Source organism: Eretmochelys imbricata, chromosome 6 (genome assembly GCF_965152235.1).
Source record: "Eretmochelys imbricata isolate rEreImb1 chromosome 6, rEreImb1.hap1, whole genome shotgun sequence".
Taxonomy (NCBI): Eukaryota; Metazoa; Chordata; order Testudines; family Cheloniidae; genus Eretmochelys; species Eretmochelys imbricata.
Window position 1 is genome coordinate 35532507 of NC_135577.1, and position 21666 is coordinate 35554172.

At 41.8% G+C, this 21666-nt stretch overlaps 1 protein-coding gene across 1 annotated transcript in view; it reads right to left on the reverse strand.

Moving 5' to 3' along the window:
- The window catches only part of SBF2 (SET binding factor 2), a 553147-nt gene that overhangs the window by 253417 nt on the left and 278064 nt on the right, over positions 1 to 21666 (reverse strand). The window contains exon 6 of the mRNA XM_077818401.1: positions 13438 to 13543. Within this exon, the coding sequence (XP_077674527.1) occupies positions 13438 to 13543 (106 nt within the window). The remainder of the gene's footprint in view (positions 1 to 13437; positions 13544 to 21666) is intronic.

The following is a 21666-nucleotide window of genomic DNA, read 5'->3' on the forward strand; positions in this document are numbered from 1 at the left end:
GTAATCTCACAGAATCCTAGAGTAGGCAAGGCAGGATTCCCTAAGGACAGACTCATACCTTGTTAAAGTGGGCAGAGTAAGTTAGTCAGAAATAAGTGGTGGGCCAACAGAGCCCTTCCTCCTGCTTGTTTCTCTATCTGGGCTGTTCTCTCTCTCGCAGCCTTGCAGGGATGGCTGTTTGGCACATGGTTGACCCACAACATGTAGGGTCCCATTATCCCAGCAGCTGTGGTATAGCTGATACGCAGCACGAGCAGGGTTCAGTTAGCCCAACAGTTGTGACATGGCCGACTGCACTATAGATGTGGTCTGGTTAGCCAAGGCATTTTGGCTGCTTTTCTGTCAACTCCTCTATTCCTCTGATCACCTATGAGGTGTTCCACTAGAGAGCCCTATCCAGACATGTCATGCTGGAAGCGGCTGCATCCAGTGACTTCAGTATCTGAAGTTTACAGCCGTCCTGCTGCAGAGCCCCCCCACAAGGCTAAGTAAAAACTCAGTAATTCTTGAATCCTTTTGGTTGTTTTGTATTCTTGTTGCTCTGAGCAGGAGTTCTGGTAAAGTCCTCCAACACTTGCTGGAGGGGATTTGGGGATTGGGAACCTCAGTCAGATGAGGAGTCCTTCCTTAGGGGGATATTCCCTTCCTTTCCCATCTGTGCACAATTCCTGACTTCCCCTGCGGCTAAGGGATCAAGACTGAACTGCACAACAAGGAAAGGGAGGGGTAATGATGAGATCACTGATGCGGAAGGGCTGCAGGTGTACATGCCTGAAACAATCTTACCAGCTGCTCCTTGCTCCATCTGTAGTGGTTTTGTCCGATCTTGCTTATAGTTTTCCTGCATCAAGTAACTCTCCTTGGATGAAACCTCCTCCAGCAGCCAAATAGCTCTCTTCATTTTTCCTGCTCTCCTTCCAGACACCAATAGCCTGGATGTCAAACTCTCCCTCAATGGTGGGGAACTCCTGTAGAGCTGGCTCTTGGGTTGGGTTTCCAACCCAGTCAGATGCTGGAGTGCACAAGGCACAAACCTCTTCCTCTGCACTCCGTGGCCGGGGTATACAGCAGCACACAACCTTGGCCTCCTCTTCTTTGGACCCTTCTCTGCCATCCTCCCAGCCTGTTACCTGAGTAGTGTGTGTGTGTTGGGGGGATGAGATCTCCCACTGAGGTAACTCCAGGCAGGAGACAAATCTCCTCTTCTCTCTCACAGTAGGTGCTACATTCCATCACTCTGCCACTAGCTATAGGAGGGAGAACAAAACTATGGGGGGGCTTCTAAAGGTGGTAACTAGTCCCTCATTAGTCGTTCCCTCAGCTTTGATTCTGACCTCTAGAGATACAGACAGGTGATGATCCACACTGAGAATCTGTGGACCTAGCCCCAAGTCTCATGAGGTACTTTGGTATGCCAATTTTGCCCTAGAGTACTTTAAAGTTTTTTAAAGGCAGACCAGTAGGAGCTAAGGAAAGGGACAGCTTAGTGTTGCTTCAAAGGGCATAAGATGGCCACCCTGACATTCCCTGGAATGGACTCTTCCTTGCAGGGTAGAAGCAGACTGTCACCTGAACAGGATGTGATCCAGATGGAAAGCAGGTAAGAAACTCTTTCCTGGAGGAATCATAGAATATCAGGGTTGGAAGGGACCTCAGGAGGTCACCTAGTCCAACCCCCTGCTCAAAGCGGGACCAATCCCCAACTAAATCATCCCAGCCAGGGCTTTGTCAAGCCTGACCTTAAAATCTTCTAAGGAAGGAGATTCCACCACCTCCCTAGGTAACGGATTCAGTGTTTCACCATCCTCCTAGAGAAAAAGCTTTTCCCTAATATCCAACCTAAACCTCCCCCGCTGCAGAGCTACCTCCTATAGGGAAAAGCTTCCTCATTTTCCTGGAACTTTCAAAACACTATTGTTCAGTTTGAGGGACAGGCAAGGTTTGGCTTAACATACTCTTGGTGTGGGTAACAACCTGTCAGTAATACAGACCAAACAATCAGTGCTCTCGTATGATGAGAGAGAAGGGAGTCTTCTAAGGAAAAACTGAGTGTAATGTACTCATTTCTTCAAAATGAAAACATGAATCTCTTTGGTAACGGTCGTAGGATTTCATCCTCTCTAAAAATGCTTGTAAATAAGCTGTTGCAAAATAAACATGGTGGCAATTCACTGGAGACAGGATGTAAATAAGTAAAAGATGTAAATAAAAATTTAAAATACATAAAAAAACCCCACAACAGATGCTGACATTTATGGGCAAAATGCCTATATTTTGATGGCACCATTTATATGACAAAGGTCTGTAACAATGTGTGTTTTAGACTTGTTTAGATATAGAAAAGTACATCAGAAGCTGTCGTTCTCAATGCTTCCAAGAATATGAAACGTTCAATAACTAGAGCACCTACTTGTGTTTACTTGATGGCGAACATGGAAATATAAGAATCTATCAAAGTGCTCTGAAGTCAGTGAAATATATAAGGGACTATTTCAGGAACCAAACACAAAAAAGCTTGCCTATCAAAGGTGATATTCTAATAAAGGAGGTGGACAGTTTCACTCGAGGACCAGATCCTGGGGTTCATCTGAACTGCCTTTAGTGCAGACATAAAAAGCTTACCTTGGTACTCTCTCCAAACCAAGGGTTGCTGTGCATAGGGATGATCCTGCAGCATATGTTAGACTGATTACTGATGACCGCTCTGACCTATGCCTTTGCTAAGAGGCCAAAATCACAGTGTGGCTTTATAGGAGGCTCTGTGGATCTCTGCATGCCAGAGGATCCCCCCGCAGCTCAGATACGCTGCTCTAGAGCTTGAATCTGCTGGCAGCAAGATGAAAAGCTTCTTGCATCTCCCCAGAGATTCTGGTTCAGTATATCTGAAGATAACTTTGGGGCAATCTATTAATGCCAGAAGTTGCCTAATAAAGGTTGGTTTAAAAAAGTAAAACTGACATATGATGCAACCAACAATTACATATAAAAGCCTTATGGTAATTTTTCTTGGGATTTCATTCTTCAATGCCTAAAAGTCAATCTGCATTAATAATAATACTTTCTTCAACCTCCTCTTTTTATTAGAATGAATTTCTTTCTATCGACTGAAAAATATTTTATAGATTTTAATAGAAGACATCAGTTTTGTCTATTTCACTTTACAAGTAAAAATTGTCCAAGTAAATAAGGGGTATAAATGAGACTCTGCAAACCACTTAAACTCAGGACTTAATAGAGAGGGGGGTTTTATACAGAGCCCTCTAGACTACTGAATTGCTAGACTGGAGGAAATTTCCAACAACGTCGTTAGTTCTGAATTTGTCACAGGTCCACTGTGTGTTAACAGCAAGACATTCTTTCACTTAGACTAATACGTTGTCGTGGTTCAGAAAGAATGTTCAACATAGTTATATTGCCTCCTCTAGATACGTACTTATAAATTCAACAAACACTGACATGTCATGATCTATTACATACCCAAAGAAAAACAAAAGGCTTAAATACTGGCTATTTAGTCTGAAAATCCAAGACCAGTCATTCAAGAAAATAGTTCAACTACAGCATTGACCACTTATGCCTTTTTTTTTTTTTTTTTTTTTTAAAAAAAAGGGGTTTTTTGGAGATGGCACGTTTTCTGAAGTATTCTGTTTTTTTCTAGGCACTCTGGCTACTTTTTGTTTAAATCAGGGTAAGATTGTATGGCATCACAAATAATATATCAGAGAGCAGCACTTTATAAATTAACCACCACAAGTTACTCCTTTTGCATTGTTTTTCTTAAAAAAGCTTTTTCTTTGTTTTTCTTAGCCATAACTTCTAAATAGATATTTTCTTTTTATCTTCTGTTTGCCCTCTATTTATGGAAGGCATATTTTAAAATGAGATATGCTTAGAAAGAACTTTAAGAAAATACTAATCATGGTCACTGCTGCCCAGGTTTCTTTACCATGGCCATCAGAAAATACTCATTCACTCAAGAAAGAAGGGAGTGGGGAAAAAATGAAACACGTGGTCCTCCCAGAGAAGTAACTTTTGTTTCGCATGCTATGTGTCCAATAATTCTGTTCTTTACTGTAGTTTCAACCAATTTGCCTGGTACTGAAGTTAGGATTACTGGCCTGTAACTGCCAGGATCGCCTCTGGAGCCTTTTAAAAAAAAATCAGCTTTATTTTAGCTATCCTCTAGTTATCTGGTACAGAGGCTGACTTAACTGATAGGTCACATACCACAGATAGTAGTTCTGCAATTTCATATTTGAGTTAATTTAGCTCTCTTGGGTGAATACAATCTGGTCCTGGTGACTTAACACTGTTTAATTTATCAATTTGTTCCAAAATCTCCTCTACTCCATTCCTCTACAGAGTGAAATCTACACTTCACTCTGGGACGGTTCCTCAGATTTATCACCTAAAAAGAATGTCGCTGGTGTGAAAATCTCCCTCACATCCTCTGCAGTGAATACCAATGCAAATAATTCATTTAGCTTCTCTGTAATGGCCTGGTCTTCCTTGAAAGCTTTTCTAGCACCTTGATCATCCCATGGCCCGAGTGATTTTTTAGCAGACTTCCTACTTTTGCTGTACTTGAAAAGAATTGTACTTAAAAAAAGTTTGTGTGTCTTTTTCTAGCTGTTCTTCAAATTCTTTTTTGGCCTGCTTAATTATATTTTTACATTTTACATGCCAGAGATGATGTTCCTTTCTATTTTCCTTGGAATTTGACCTCCAATTTTCAAAAGATGTCTTTTTGTCTCTAACTCTACTCTTTTACTCTGTTGTTTAACCATAGTGGCATGTTTTTGTCCTCTTACTGTTTGTTTTTATTTGGGGTATACATTTAGTTTGAGCCTCTATTATGGTGTTTTTAAATAGTTTCTATGCAGCTTGCAGGCATTTCACTCTGGTGACTCTTACTTTTAATTTCCATTTAACTAGCTTCCTCATTTTTATGTAGTTCCCCTTTTTGAAGTTAAATGCTACTATGGTAGATTTCTTAGGTATTTTTTCTTCCTACAAGGATGTTAAAATTAATTACATTATGGTTGCGATTACTGAGCAGTTCAGCTGTATTCACCTCTTGGATCAGATCCTGTGCTCCACTTAGGACTAAATCAAGAATCGCCTCCCCGCTTGTGGGTTCCAGGACTAGCTGCTCTAAGTAGTTCTCATTAATAGTAGCTAGACATTTTATCTCTGCATCCTATCTTGAGGTGACATGTACACAGTCAATATGGGGATAGTTGAAATCACCCCATTATTTCTGAGTTTTTTTGTTTTTGCAGTCTCTCTGATTTCCCTGAGCATTTCACAACCACTATCACCATCCCGGTCACATGGTTGGTAGTATATTCCTACTGCAATACGATTATTCAAACATGGAATTTCTATCCATACAGATTCTATGGTACAGTTTGATTCATTTAAGATTTTTACTGTACTTGACTCTATGCTTTCTTTCACATATAGTGCCACTCCCCTGCCAGCACGACTCATTCTGTCATTTCTCTGTCACTATGACTACTATGTTTCTTCTTGGACAGAATAGTCTTTTATCAGATAGCCATTAAGGCGCCCATTTAGTAAAGCATTTCGGAATGTGCAAAAGTGCCTGATCCAAGGACCGCTAAAGTCAACAAAAACTCTCCTGAAGACTTCATTGGCCTTTGGAATCAGACTCTAAAAGCTGAGTTGAATAGGGACGGGTTTAAGTATGTCCCTAAGTACTTTGTTGAAAACTTAAATTGTGTACCAATGTATTATTTTTATTGTAATCAAAGTGAGATTCTCTCAAATATTCTTTCTCCAACCTGCAGAAACAGAGAATGACCAATCTATAGCCCAAACTCAGCTGTCAACGGGGTTGTGCTGATGTAACAGAGTGGAATCTGGTCCTATATTTTTAAAAATAAAAATCTTACAATAAGAATGATAAGAAAACTAACAGTGTTTGGCACCAGTGTTTTAGGCTGTTATTACTTACATTACTCTGGATGTATACAGTGCTTTTTGTGTATAGTTATCCAAGTGCTTAACTAGATTGTGTAAGTATCTACGTTTTAGAAATGAGAAAAATAAGTCACAAAGAGGCAAAGTGAGATTAAGCAACTTCCTCAGGTTCATGCAGCAAGTTAATAGCATAGCCGATGTCTCTTGACTCGCAGTTTATCAAGTACGTTCAGTCTTTGGAAATCACGTTAAACATTAGTGTATTCTTAAGCTGAAACTACATGAAGAAAACCCAGTTGCACTGCTACCATGCTAAATGCGAAGGGTCCAGAGTTTGTGTTCATGCACAAAAAAAGAGTTACCTTTTCTGTAACTGGTGTTCTTCGAGATGTGTTGCTCATGTCCATTCCATATTAGGTGTGTGTGCTTGCCACATGCACCGATGCTGGAAGTTTTTCCTTCAGTAGTATCTATAGGGTAACCGGCTCTGGAGCGGCGTACCTATGCCACGGTATAAGGGGTGCTGCTGGCTACCCCCACCCTCGGTTCCTTCTTGCCGGAGACTCCGACAGTGGGGGAGGAGGGCTGGTCATGGAATGACATGAGAAACATCTCGAAGAACACCAGTTACGGAAAAGGTAACCGTCTTTTCTTCTTTGAGTGCTTGCTCATCTCCATTCCATATTAGGTGAGTCCTCGGCAGTACCCTTGGAAGTGGGTAGGAGTTCATGGATGTGTAACTTGTAACACAGCTTTGCCGAATCCAGCATGGTCTCTGGCCTGCTGATTGATGGCGTAGTGAGCCGTGAACGTGTGATCTGAAGACCACGTCGCAGCTCTGCAAATGTCCTGGATAGGAACGTGCGCCAGGAAGGCTGCTGAGGACACCTGAGCTATGGTCAAGTGGGCCCTCACGATTGGCGGTGGTGGGACCTGTGCCAGCTTGTCCACTCGGCCAGGTAAGTCGCTCTAGTGGAAGGCTTCCTACTTCCCAGGATGACTTGTTGGACCTCATCAGAGCAGGCCCGCTCCTCCTGGTTCAGCCACGCAGCATCCACGCCAAGAGGTGGCGGGGGTGAGGTTGGGATGTAGGATATGACTGTGGTCCTGAGATAGCAGGTCCATTGGATTGGGCAGGGGTCAGGGCCCATTGCCAGGTTCATCAACATGCCAAACCAGGGCTGGTGCGGCCACGCAGGGGCGATCACGATAACTTGTGCCTTGGCTCTCTTGATCTTTGCCAGGACCTTGCTGATGAGCAGAATCTGTGGGAACAGAGCCACTCCAAGAACCTCCACCCTTAGTGATGCACTTCTCTGCTCATCACATCTTCCTCCTTCATAAATGGCTGCATGCAACTTGGGCAACAGGGCAGATATGAAAAATATTTAGTACTTCTAGAAATCTGTCATTTTGGACAACTGAAATGATTTGGGCTCAAATAATACTGTAGTCTTTAAAATTATGATTTTAATCAATTGTTTTAAAGTTTCTTGCCTCCACCTTTGGGATCTTCACAGGTTCTAGAATCAAACAGCTTCAGGACATGGGGGCAGGTCCAGGGATTAGAAAGGAGTAAAGAGGATTTTTTTTTTAAAATAAATTATGTCATAGATTGGAAAAATAAAACACAAAGGCCAGTCTACCCTCCTGCCTTCAGTAAGCATTGCCCCACATTAGGTACCATTCTCCTACACCCCTACCAACTCCTGCTCCCTATTTAATTCTCTACTTTCCCCAGCGCTGGTTGTCAGATTCAGCAGTGTCTTTTGTTCTGTGTCTGGACCCAGGGGATTCAAAGTGAACTGTACTGGTATGTTTCATTTTGCTTCGCACCCAGCTCCTTTCCCAGGTCTGTAACAAAGCAATACTGAAAGTCATTTTTAAGTCTGAGTGCACTCACAAAACAAAGAGTTCTGGTGAAGCAGCACTGAAAGGAGTAATACAGGCAAGAGAGAAGTGGAACTGGGGAAGAGTCCAATGGGGCAAGTGGAATGAGAATGCAGAAATGTGACTATCCAAGAGGGACCAGGAAGGGGAAATTCCTTTGCCTTTTTTTTTTTTTTTTTAAATACTGGGGGAAAATACTGATTTTTCAGAAAAACGGGATAAGATATCAGAGCACTGCTGCCTAGTACCTCCCCCAACTCTGCCAGCAGTGTGACTGTTGTATGCCATCAGTCTGCTTCTCTCCCTTAGTCACTTTTGTCACCAGTTCTGCCTGAAACGTGCTGAAAGTGCAGAGAAAAAGCACTGATCAGAGAAGAAGTGCCTTGTTCTGCTTTACAAATACTAGTTTTCCTCTGACGGTGCTCAGATCCCTACTCTAATCCTGTCTTCCAGTGTGGGGAAAGCTGATGATCAGAGAGAATGAAAGAGACAAATGTGTCCGTGCTGAGTAGCCACACTGCTAGCAGAAGAGGGGAAGGTAGGCAGGATTGGAGGATGGGGGGAATGAAGGAGGGAGAAGACAAAACTAAGTGAGAAGCGAAGCAAGTATTCACTGTTTCCAGTGGTTGTTTAGGTAACAGAGGAAAAGGAAGAGACCTAATCAAAATGTCCCTTAAGCCTCTGGATGGAATTTAGCAGCTCTGAAAAGGTTTCTCCTAAGTTTTAATACTTTTCTACCTGCCTTGGATGTCTATCAGCTGAACAAAGGACTCAGAGAAGCAAAAACAGCTCTTGGACACAAGAGAGCGTCAAAAATCCTCATGTTGGCTGAATTCAACTTAAGAAATACATTATTTGGCTGCTACTGCTCCAGCCCAAACCTTACTGCTGCCACCACTTTTTTTTTTTTTGGGGGGGGGGGGGAGGGAGGAGGGGAAAGGGGATGGGGATGCGGGAGAGGGAATGGAGAGAACAGCTATAAACCTGCCTCTTGTCAATGCATCATCTGTTGATATATAAATATATCTTTAAAATAAAAAGAATTCGTCTATACCTTAAAAAGTTTCAATTTAATGTTTAATAGTTTATTATTAAACAAACAATTCTGGACTATTTTCCCCAATGTACCTTAATGCCCAATTAAAAAAAGTTATTTCTATACTCAGAAACAATGTGTCCTGGATGGTGCAGGGAAGCCAAACTGAAAATGTCATGAGTATAGAATTGCACAATGTTTCTCTAAACATGACACTTATTTTCATAACAGTTAATATTGTATTTTTGGTACATACGCTGTAATGATTTGTAAAGTTGCACACACTTCCTAAATAAAGAGCTATTTTTAAAAGGTGATTTCTTCATCTACAAATATTTCTCTAATATTCTGTTTTTCTTTAGAAATTAATACACCTCTACCCCGATATAACACGGTCCGTGGGAGCCAAAAAAATCTTACCGTGTTATATATGAAAACCTAAGTTATATCGAACTTGCTTTGGCCCCCCTGCTCCTTGTCCCCTGCCTGCCCCCTCTAGAGACCCCCCATCCCTAATCACCCCCAGGACCTCACCCCCTACCTAACCTCCCTGCTCCCTGTCCTGACTGCCCCGACCCCTATCCACACCCCCGCCCCCTGACAGGCACTCATCGGCAGCGGTGGGAAGCAGAGCAACGTGGCCCCAGCCCGCTCCACTCCGCCAGCTCCCAGCTGTGACGCTCCGCTTCTCATCGCCAGGGAGTGCTTCCGCTGCTGCCGGTGAGTGAGGGGGGGGAGATCCCTTCCCCCAAGCTCCCTCCCCCGAGCGACACGGCTGGGGCCGGGGCAAGGGAAGCGGAGCGGGCTGCTCCCAGCTCCCCGCTAATCACCCAGGCCACTCTGGGCCTGCGGGGCCCCCCAAAGTGCTCCCCCACAGCTCCTGCCTCCCAGACCCTGGGGGGGGGGGGGAGAGAGGAGGCCTGCTTTACCGCGTTGTATGCGAACCTGCGTTATATTGGGTAGCGTTAAATCGGGGTAGAGGTGTATGTGTATGCACATGAAGATACTGCAGGGTACTATGATGAAATAATGACTTGCGTTGGCAGTGAAAAACCTAAAAATGCTGTTATTTGACAAAACCAGGCTAGTCAGTATTTTTGTGTCTCATTTCTTATTTACTATACACTGATATTGGATGCAATCACAAATCATTAAAAAGGGAAATAACTAGGGCTGTCGATTAATCACAGTTAACTCATGTGATTAACTCAATTAAAGCAGTTTTAATTGCATTGTTAAACAATAGAATACCAATTGAAATTTATTTAATATTTTGGATGTTCTTCTACATTTTCATATATATATATATATATATATATATATAGAGAGAGAGAGAGAGAGTATTCTGTGTTTTAATTGAAATCAAAGCGTATATTCGTTTTTATTACAAATATTTGCACTGTAAAAATGATAAACAAAAGAAAAAGTAGTTCTCAATTCACTTCATACAAGTACTATAGTGCAATCTCTTTGTCGTGAAAGTGTAACTTATAAATGTAGATTTTTTTTGTTACATATCTGCACTCAAAAACAAAACAATGTAAAACTTCAGAGCCTACAAGTCTACTCAGTCCTACTTCTTGTTCAGCCAATCGCTAAGAAAAACATGTTTGTTTACATTTACAGGAGATAATCCTGCCCTCTTCTTATTAACAATGTCACCAGAAAGTGAGAACAGGCATTTGGCATGGCAATTTTGTAGCTGGCATTCTACTGTATTTATGTGCCAGATAAGGTACATGCTTCATGCTTCGGCCACCATTTCAGAGGACATGCTCCCACGCTGATGATGCTCATTAAAAAAATAATACATTAATTAAATTTGTGATTGAACTCCTTGGGGGAGAACTGTATGTTCCCTTCTCTGTTTTATTCACATTCAGCCATATATTTCATGATATAGCAATCGCGGATGATGACCCAGCACATGTTGTTTGTTTTAAGAATACTGTCACTGCAAATTTGACAAAACGCAAAGAAGGTACCTATGTGAAATTTCTAAAGATAGCTACGGCATTCGACCCAAGGTTTAAGAATCTGAAGTGCCTTCCAAAATCTGAAAGGGATGGGGTGTGGATCATGCTTTCAGAAATCTTAAAAGAGCAACACTCAGATGTGGAAACTACAGAACCTGAACCACCAAAAAAGAAAATCAACCTTCTGCTGGTAGCATCTGACTCAGAGGATGAAAATTAACATGTGTTGGTCTGCACTGCTTTGGATGTTATTGAGCAGAACCCATCATCAGCAAGTACGCATGTCTCCTGAAATGGTGGTTGAAGCATGAAGGGACATATGAATCTTTTGCGCATCTGGCATGTAAATATCTTGCAACACCAGCTACAATAGTGCCATGAGAATGCCTGTTCTCCCTTTCAGGTGACATTGTAAACAAGAAGTGGGCAGCATTATCTCAATGGGTAAACAAACTTGTCTATCTGAGCAATTGGGTGAACAAGAAATAGGACTGAGTGGACTTGTAGGTGTTGAAGTTTTACATTGTTTTATTTTTGAATGCAGTTATTTTTTGTACATAATTCTACATTTGTAGGTTCAAATTTCATGATAAACAGATTGCACTACGGTACTTGTACTAGATGAACTGAAAAAATACTATTTATTTTGTTTTTTTTACAGTGCAAATACTTGTAATAAAAATAAATATAAAGTGAGCACTGTACACTTCGTATTCTGTTTTGTAATTGAAATCAATATATTTAAAAATGTAGAAAACATCCAAAATATTTTAAAAAATGGTATTCTATTATTTTGTTTAACATTGTGATTAATTTTTTTAATCATGTGATTAATTGCAATTAATTTCTTTAATCACTTGACAGCCCTAGAAATAACCAAACAGCAAAATAGAGACTGGACTACTTGAACAATATTACTTGTCCCCAGGGTGGGAGAGGAAGAGATACTGTATACCTTTGCATAGAGGCATAGGACTAGAACAGGCCACTGTATGAGCACTGTTACGAGCTGCACAAAAGTCTTCATACAAGCTTAACTATGTACTCAAGGAGAGGATTAGATTTCAGTTTAGAAAAATAGTGGCACTGAAGGATGAGCTAAGTAAAAACGTTCCCTCTTCCTGAACTAACCCTTTCTCTGCCTTTAACTCATCAGACTGTGTAAGAATGGAGCATGAAGGAGAGAATTTATGTAAATGTTTCATCTTTTCCAGTGCTCTTTTATCATTCACAGTCATAGACAGACATAACTATCGTATTAACATCTGGGTTTTATTAAAAGTAATCAAGAAGTGAATGTTAATGTTAGTATAAACAGATTATTACTGTAAAAATGGCATCAGAAATATGGATCTTTCCTTTGGCCACAAAAAGAAGATAACAGTTCTTACGATGAGAGACACAACCCACATTTGAATGGACAAGTTTACCTCATTTTAGAAAAAGTAATATGCCACATGATCTCAGAAATACAGAAAAAAAGTGCATCTTCACATGATGTAAAGCAGGGTTAGTAGTTAACGCTTTTTGTGCAGGTTGATTTCCCTTAAAACTCTCGCTTTGACTATCCCTACACATATTTTTTATTTTCAGTGGTATATCCCAAAGGGGGACAAGTGTCTCAGGCTGATTTACCCAAGTTCACTGGCTTTTCTTCCTCCCCCTCAGTAAAAATCTTTCTATTTTTATCTATTTTCATTCATATATGTTGTTGCCTCACTCCCCACATGTATCCCTAGGCCCTTTTATTGTTGAACACATGCCCAGAGGCTCAGAAATTTAGAGAGCAGATTTACTGATTCCTTCCGGCTCCCAAACCCACACCAAATTTAGGTAGGAGTTTTACAGTTCATATTTCAGTAACAAAGGCAGGGGAAGCAAAATGGTCAGAGCAAGGAGTGGCCTACTGGGTGAAGTGGGATTATAGTTAAAGATGCAGTGGTCTTTGCCATTCAGTTTGGAACCAAAGTAAAGAGAATGGGCCAGTGGTTGGTTCTTTGAGATTACTACTGTAACAAGTTAGAGAGATATTAGCAGCAAGTACTATGGAGTCCTCTAAACTTTTTGATGGGAGTGCGATGTGTCATTTTAAGTTATGCTAGTTTCAAAATTATCCTCCTTGGATATGTACAGGGCTGCTATGGTGGCCAGGAAGAAAATTCTTTCTATGATGCAGGTGTAATGAAACACAGCCACGTTTAGCTCCATCTACAATAGGCTTGCATAACACCAGAGAAAAATTCCAAGAATGGGATGTGGAGAAAGGCAGTTTATATAAAGTCAGATTAGGGTGACCAGATGTTTCAATTTTTAGGGACAGTCCTGATATTTGGGGCTTTGTCTTATATAGTCGCCTATGACGCCCACCCCCCGGACTTTGATTTTTCACACTTGCTATCTGGTCACCCTAAGTCAGATATAAACACAACAAAAGCATTTATAGCTATTATTTCATTCAAAACAATCAATCACTATCATAGCATTAATGCAACCTTTTTTGATCCCTGACCTAACATGACTGAATTAAATGAGAATATCTCATTCTATAACATTTTGTGAAATATCATAAGAAACTAAGAATAGACTTACCCAATTGCTGAAAAAGAAGAGCCACACTGGTACTGGTAACAGGAAGGCTATCATGTAAAGGGGTTTGTATCAGTTGTCTGTCTCCTGCTCCCAACGAAAACAATTTCTGTAGATAGAGATATTTCAATATGTACTTTAATCTCTTTTGTACATATTTTTACATATTTACTATATATATATATATATTTAATCTCTTATTCAGACCAAGCCCACAGTATAAAATGTTATATTGTTATTTACATATTTCAATCTCAGAAACATTTTTATTTCTATTACATACTGAAGTTTAAATCTATGTTGGAAATCAATGTCCTCTGCACAGGTTAGCAGTGACTTTAATGGGACAGCAGTTATGTCAGAAGCATCGCCAGAAGAAGTACCACTCAACAATGCTAGCATCTGACCAGCATTAATCTCTTCATTCAAGGATGATGATGATAATGAACAATTATAACTAACTGTATCCCTTAGATGTAATTCTTTCAGGTTTATTTAAACAAAAAATCCTTACATTTTTCATGTTAACACACTTTTCATTTTATTAAAAAATAGTTTTGGTACATGATTTAACTAAAAGATGTCTGGAGAAGATGAAGAAGTAAAATAAGGACAATGGAATGACAGTTTGAATGTGACAACATCCTCCCTTAAGAAAGATCTGAATTGAATTGTTCAAATAGTTATCAGCTGGTTTCCATGAAAATATGCAACATCATGAAAAACATTAAAGAACTGAAAAGAACAAAGTAAAAATGGTTAAAAAAGCACTGACAACAGAATAAGATGTTTGGTTAATAACAAAGAAGTGAAATAACTTTGAGACTGGGATTACCAGGTCATGGAGTTTGTGGAAATTATAAAATTAGAAAGGTTATAATAGCAGACTATTTTATCATCATCTGTTACAGAAACTGTTTAAGGTCTGCTACCAAATATTTTCTTTATGAGTGTGTTTTAAAACTGTGATTAATTTTCTTCAGTAGTTTAAATGAGAAAAAAAAACAGAAAAAGATGACCTTGCTAATCTTAATGACTCTAATAATCACAGAGAGTAATTCTTCTTCTTTCATATCATTTCATACCATCCAGCTTCTCTGCATTTTTGATACAACCACTGCCACAATAAGGCATAGCTTATGCCCAACATCCTTCCTACGGAAAAATTCACAGTCATGAGTATCATTCAAAGTTCAACTGATACAGCAGTGCTTACACCTGAACTTCTGAAATGTTCGCTTTAGTCAGTCATAATAATAGACCTTACAATATCAAGCTGTTTATATCAGACCCCAGATAAAATACATCTGAAATACATTACCTGCTGTTCTGTTAATATTTGTAACAATTATTCTGTTGGTGTGCAAAGTAATTTATTGCTGGAATTCTACCTATTTTCTTGTCTACAATATTTAAAGCCTAGAAAAATAAATATGGCAAAGTGGAGTAAAGACATAATTCTGTCCTCAAAAGCTTTCATTTTCCTAACTAAAGACAGACTGCATTCATAACATACCATTTCAAAGGTTCATATCATCAGCTCTGATACAAAGTTCATATTATGTTAACCTAGTTGGTTTTTTAATTTACATCTGCGGTGCAGTGCTACTTTGTTAAATCTAACACCACAACAGTTAAAATCTTATGTACAGCTAAGTCCACCTTTCTAGAGACTTCAATCGCCCTATAATAAAATTTAGTGAGACTCTCTAGATAGTGGGAAAGATATTTGATTTTCTTCAAAGCAAACTAGTGGGAGAGTCTATCATATACACCTGAATTTCTCCTTGTTGACACAAATCTGACATCAAGAATCATAACATTCAAAAACCAGCAGGGAACACTTCAATCTCCCCCATCACTCAACAACAGACCTAAAAGTGGCAATTCTTCAACAAAAAAAACTTCAAAAACAGACTCCAATGTGAAACTGCAGAACTGGAATTAATCTGCAAACTGGACACCATCAGATTAGGCCTGAATAAAGATTGGGAGTGGTTGGGTCATTACAACACCTAAACCTAATTTCTCCAATACTAATTTCCCCCTACTGTTACTCACACCTTCTTGTCAACTGTCTGAAATGGGCCACTCTCATTACCACTTCAAAAGTTATTTTTCCTCCCTTGGTATCCTGCTGTTAATTAAATTGTCTCGTTAGATTGACCTCACACTTGGTAAGGCAACTCACATCTTTTCATGTATTTATACCTGCTCCTGTATTTTCCACTCCATGCATCTGATGAAGTGGGTTCTAGCCCACAAAAGCTTATGCCCAAATAAATGTGTTAGTCTATAAGATGCCACAAGGACTCCTCATTGTTTTTATTCTTCCAAGTGTTGTTCACATGTGTATTCCACTCAGGTGTGCGTGCGCACTCATATGACCTGGAGCCAGAGGGTTTCTATAGCAGTACCTGTCAGGCTGTCACATGTGCTGCACACTTCCTCGTAGCCCCTTATAAGGCTATTTTAGGCCTGCACCACCTTAGCCTTCCACAGTTCTTTTGTACCAGAATATAAGGCTCAAGACGCCAATGCAAAGGGGACAGAAAGGGAGCCAAGGAATACATGTATAAACTACATCTTGAAGAACAACAGTTACAGAATAGGTAAGTAACCATTTGCTTTTCTTCAAGTGGTTCACATCTGTACTCCGCTCAGGTGACTCCCAAGCAGTTCAGGTAGGAGGTGAGTCTATTTGAAGAGCAACAGCAAGATTGTTTTTCCAAAGTTTGCATCAGATCTGGAAGCAGTTGTGATAGCATGATGCTGAGTAAAGGCCCACACAACAGCATTTATGTCCAGAATAGAAATGTCTTTTAAAATGGCCACAGAGATAGCTTGTGCTCTTGTGGTATGAGCAAGGAGTCTTTCCAGTGTGGGAAAGGTCTGCTGCCCTGTAGGCTATTGTAATGCATGCTGTAATCTATCTAGAGATAGTCTCTGCTGAAACTGCCTGACCTTTCATTCTATCATAATAAGAAACAAACGGGCAAGGAGAGATGCTTGAAATGGCTTCATTCTATCTAAACAGAATGCCAGTGCTCTTCGCACATCTAATATATGAAGACACTGTTCATCCTTGCTGGAGTAAGCTTCTGAAAAGATACAGATAAGTATATCATTTGTTCTAGATGAAAATCATAATACAACTTTGGTCAAAAACTTTGGATGTGGTCTAAAGGTCACCTTATCTTCAAAGAACTCTGTAAATGGAGGGCCTGCCATCCAGTACTGAAATTCTCCCACTTTTCTGGCTCACATTGTTGCAATGAAAAAAGCTATTTTCTGAGGAAGTTGAGCTAGAGAGTAATTAGCTAGAGGCTCAAATGGCAGTCCATAAGAGCTGCCAGCACTGTATTTAAGTCCCACATAGTAACTGCATTCTTTATAGGGTGATAGAGAGGAATAATACCTTTGAGAAATCTGCCCAACATTGGATTAGAGAATACTGACTGTAAGTGAGCAGCCACTGGTGTGATGCAAAAGTATCACAGGTTCATCACCTCTCGACAGAGTTGGTTGGGCCACGTTCTCCCTTGCCTGTTCACATAATGTGTCACAAACATACTGCCTGTGAGAATCTGAAAGGAAAGGCTGCTGATGTGGGAAAAGAATAACCAATAACACTGAAAACTGCTTTGAGCTCATGCATGTTGATATGCAGAGACACCGCTTGCTCAGTCCATACCTCCTGGGTGCACAAAGACCCTAAATGTGTCCCTCCCAACCTGATTTCAAAGCATCTGTAACTATGGTCATTATTGGAGGTGGATGAGCAAAGGGGAACATCTCTGCATACATTGTTCTGACCCATCCACCAATCCATGGAACTCAGTACCCCTGGGGGAACTCTGGCCAATCTGTTCAATGGGTGGAAATTTGGTCAGTAGATAGACTTTACCCTACTTGAAGAGTATGCAGGCATAGCTTTGCATACAGGAGCACATAAGTGGCCCAAGAGACTCAAACATATCTCAATCATAATTGTGGGGTGAGATTTGAGGGACAGGCAGATTTGGCAAATTAGTTGAAATCTCTGCAGGGAGAAAGGCCATCAATTTTGTTGAATTGAGTAGGGCCCCAAAGAACATGATTCATGTGTTGGAAGTACCATGGATTCTTCTCTGTTAATCCTGAGGCTGACACAATCAAAAATACATGTGACGTGGACACGACGGAGAACCTGGCTTTCAGATCTGCCTGAACTAACCATTCATCCAGGTAAAGGGAAGACGTGAATCCCTTTTCTCCTCAAATGGGTGGCCACTACTGCCAAGCACTTGGAAAATATGCAAAGGGGCTGAAGACAGTCCATAGGAAAGCACCGTCTACTGATAATGGTGACCATCAACAAATCTCAGGATCTTCCTGTGACTTGGTAGCACTGCCAGATGAAAGTAGGGGTCATGAATATTGAGGTCAGCACACTAGTCATTGTGATCTCGTGAGGGAAGGAGTTATCCCAGGATAACCATGCAGAACTTCACATATTAAATAAACTTGTTGAGATTACAAAGGTCCAGAATGGGTCTCCAACCGCCTTTTACATTGGTGATCAAAAAAGTACCAAGAGTAGAACCTCTTGCCACTATGTGGTAGGCGAATTACCCCTATGGGCCCTGATGCTTCTTAGAGGAGCAGAGACTTGTGAGATTGGTCCCTGAAAAGGGATGGGGGATAGATATCAACTGGACAGAATATCCCAGAGTCACCATGTTTAGCACCCATTTGTCGGTGGTTAAAGTGCCCCAAGCACTAAGAAAGCAGGACAATCTGTCCCCATATGGAGGGGACATGACTGGTAGATCACTCAAAACTGGATTGCTGTCCTCGAGGGAGATGTGAAATAGCCTGTTTCCCTAGCAACAAATGACTATGAGAATGTTAGTTGGAGCTCAAACCGGAAGGCCTCCTCCTCTGAGACTTATGTCTCTCCTTAGAGAAGTCATATTGTCTAGAATGGTATGTGGGGTGCCTGTAGAATAGCTGTCTGTACTGCTGCTGACGTTGTTGTTTGTATGGTATGTACTGTCATATTTTTAGTGACTGGAGCATAGACTCCTAACACGGCACAGCAGTCTTTTAATAACGGCATGGTGTCATCAGTCTTGTGGAAAAAGAACAGTGGTGCAAGTGGAATCCACTTCTTACTGGTATGGGGCGGGGCACCAGGGGCACGTGACCGCCTCACATGACCCTCCACATGACTCCTCCCTGCCCCACCCCTAGCCCAGGGCCCCCACACTCTCCCTGTCCCCTCTCCATGATCCACCCCCCCCTTACCTGGGGAGGGGGAGGGCTCTGTCCTCCCGCTGTGCCTTCAGAACCATAGCAGTAAAAGAAGCAGAACGTGGGGCTGCTCTACCACTCCAGCCCTTCTACACAGGGTCTTCTCCGTCTGTACAGCAGCCAGAGGACAGGGCTGGGGGTGGTACAGCAGCCTTGCCGGAGAAGCTGCCATTCTGTTCCTTTCCCTGCTGTGGTTCCCAGGAGAGCCCTGCAGTTCAGGGCTCTCCCAGGAACCGCAGTGGGGAAAGGATCAGAACACTGGCAACTCCTCCGGCGGCTGTAGCACTCCCAGCCACACCCCCATCAACCCTGTCCTCCAGTGGTGCTGCTGCTGGGAGCCAGAAGAGATGCAGCTATGTGGAAGAGCAGGGGGCAGGGCTGGGAGTTCTGCTCCATTCCCCGCTGGGAGGGGCAGTGGGGAAAGGAGCAGAACATGGGGCCACTGGGTGGGCCTCACGTCCATAGCTCCTCCGCCGCAGCTGTACCACCCCTGTCCTCCAGCGGGGCTGCTGTACAGATGGAGGAGACCCAGCCCCACGTTCCGCTGCTCCTCTTTCCAGTATGCCGTACCAGCTATAAACCTCTTGTACTGGACCGGACCGCCCTACTTTCACTGCTGGAAAAGAGGTGGTGAGCATCAAAAGACAGGTCCACTATAGCCCGCTGAATACCTGCGACTACACCAGAGTTTTGCAATCAGGCTCTTTTCATTGTTATTGCAGATGCTATAACTCTGGAGGAAGCATCTATGACATTGACGACTGCTGACTGCAGTGACATTTCAACTTGTCTCATGAGTCCTCAAGGAGCTTATCAACTAATTTTGATTAATACCAATTAAGAAAGTCATATTTCAATAAGAGCGCTTGCTGATTAGCTATGTACATCTGTAACGACAAAATCAGATAAATCTTTCTCCCCAACACATCAAGTTTTTTAAATTCTTTTTTTTCTTGGGTGTAGATCTGTACCTACCCTGATGAGATCTTTCATTGGCAGCAGTGAGCACAAAGGAGTTGGGAGCTGGGTGGGAATAAAAACACGCGCAGCTATGCATGGAAACATGGTAGTGTTTTTCTGTATGCTTACGAGTGGGAGTTGTGGAAGCCAGTGTATTCCACAAGGTTTTAGTGAGTGACAAAAGTGCTTTAAGAAAAGGAGTACTTGTGGCACCTTAGAGACTAACCAATTTATTTGAGCATAAGCTTTCGTGAGCTACTCCTTTTATTTTTGCGAATACAGACTAACACGGCTGCTACTCTGAAAAGTGCTTTGTTCACTGGAAGAGCAATCCTCCCAGGGACTGATGATTGCAAGATGTTCAGAAGTCTATGCGTCCTTTCTTGGACACATTCAGCCTGAATGCCAAATTCTACCGCCATCCTCCTTAAAAGATCCTGTTACAACTTAAAATCATTTGGCTCAAAGGGTCCTCAGGCAAAGACGACGACAATGGTACAGGAGGAATGGGCTCTTTCTGCACCACAACCGAAACCTGGGCCATAGGTTCAGGTTGATGTTGTGGTGGCTCAACAGAAGGTGCCTGTGAGTTCTGCTATGAAACCAGCAGCTCTTCAGGGTGGCTTAGTGGTGGGGACTTTCCTCTGGAACAGGTCTACAATCAAGAAGACCTACATCAGTAGGTCCATGGATGCAGTGGGTATGGACTCGGAGGCCAGTATGGACTCGGAGGCCAGTATGGACTCAGCCAAAGCAGGCTGCTCCCAGTACCAAGGTGGCTCTCCTCTCAGTACTGATGCTCCCCTTCCACATACATGTCAGAGGCTCTCTTCAATTTTCATCTGGGAGGGAAAGGTGAAGAGGAGGATTCTGAGTCAGAATTGGAAGAAACCTCCAAAAAACTGTGGGTAGTGGAGAAGCCATGTCTGGAAGGGCTATCAAGCATCCTAATGAGTCCATAGCCCAGAGGGAAGTCAGCAACATCAGTACCAAGATTGGTACAATGGTCGGAATCCAAGATGCGCTCCAATATGTTAACGGGCCCCTCAAATTTTGGTGCCATGAAGAGGCCTTTCAAGTGGTGCTGATGTCATAACAGATTAATAATTTGGTGCCAAAACTTGAGGTGCATGAGAAACCATTGACACAGATTTCAAAGTCAAAGATTATACCAATCTGGTAGAGAGCAATACTGAAGTTGGTGCCAGGGGAGCATCTTTACTGCCTCTCCGAATCAAAGCCAGTACTGGTACAAAGAAAAGGAGGACTTGTGGCACCTTAGAGACTAACAAATTTATTAGAGCATAAGCGTTCGTGAGCTACAGCTCACTTCATCAGATGCATACAGTGGAAAATATAGTAGGGAGATTTTATATACACAGAGAACATGAAACAATGGGTGTTACCATACAGACTGTAACAAGAGTGATCAGGAAAGGTGAGCTATTACCAGCAGTAGAGCCAGAGGGACAAGGGGGGGACCTTTTGTCGTGATAATCAAGGTGGGCCATTTCCAGCTGTAGCTCACAAAAGCTTATGCTCTAATAAATTTGTTGGTCTCTAAGGTGCCACAAGTCCTCCTGTTCTTTTTATGGATACAGACTAACACGGCTGCTATTCTGAGTACTGGTACAGTCATTGGATTCCATTCCACCACAAAATGGCTGAAGGTATATCTTCAATTAAAGAGTCTTGTGCCACTGGGACAAAAATGCTAAGGAGGTCAGACAGGCTTTAAAAGCCTGCAGCATTGATGGGTCCGAAAGAACTGGTGCTTGACTTGAGTCTGTTGGCACTGAACTCAATGTACATCCTGCTGTGGTGCTGAAGTCGATAGTACAATAGCAATACAATCTCATCTTGGTACCAGGGAGAGATAGGATGAAGGCCCGACTCTACACTGTGCTCCAGACAAGTCCCAGAGAAGTTTGGAGTCCTTTTTGGACTTGGAATGTCTCCTGTTTGTTTTATGGGTTC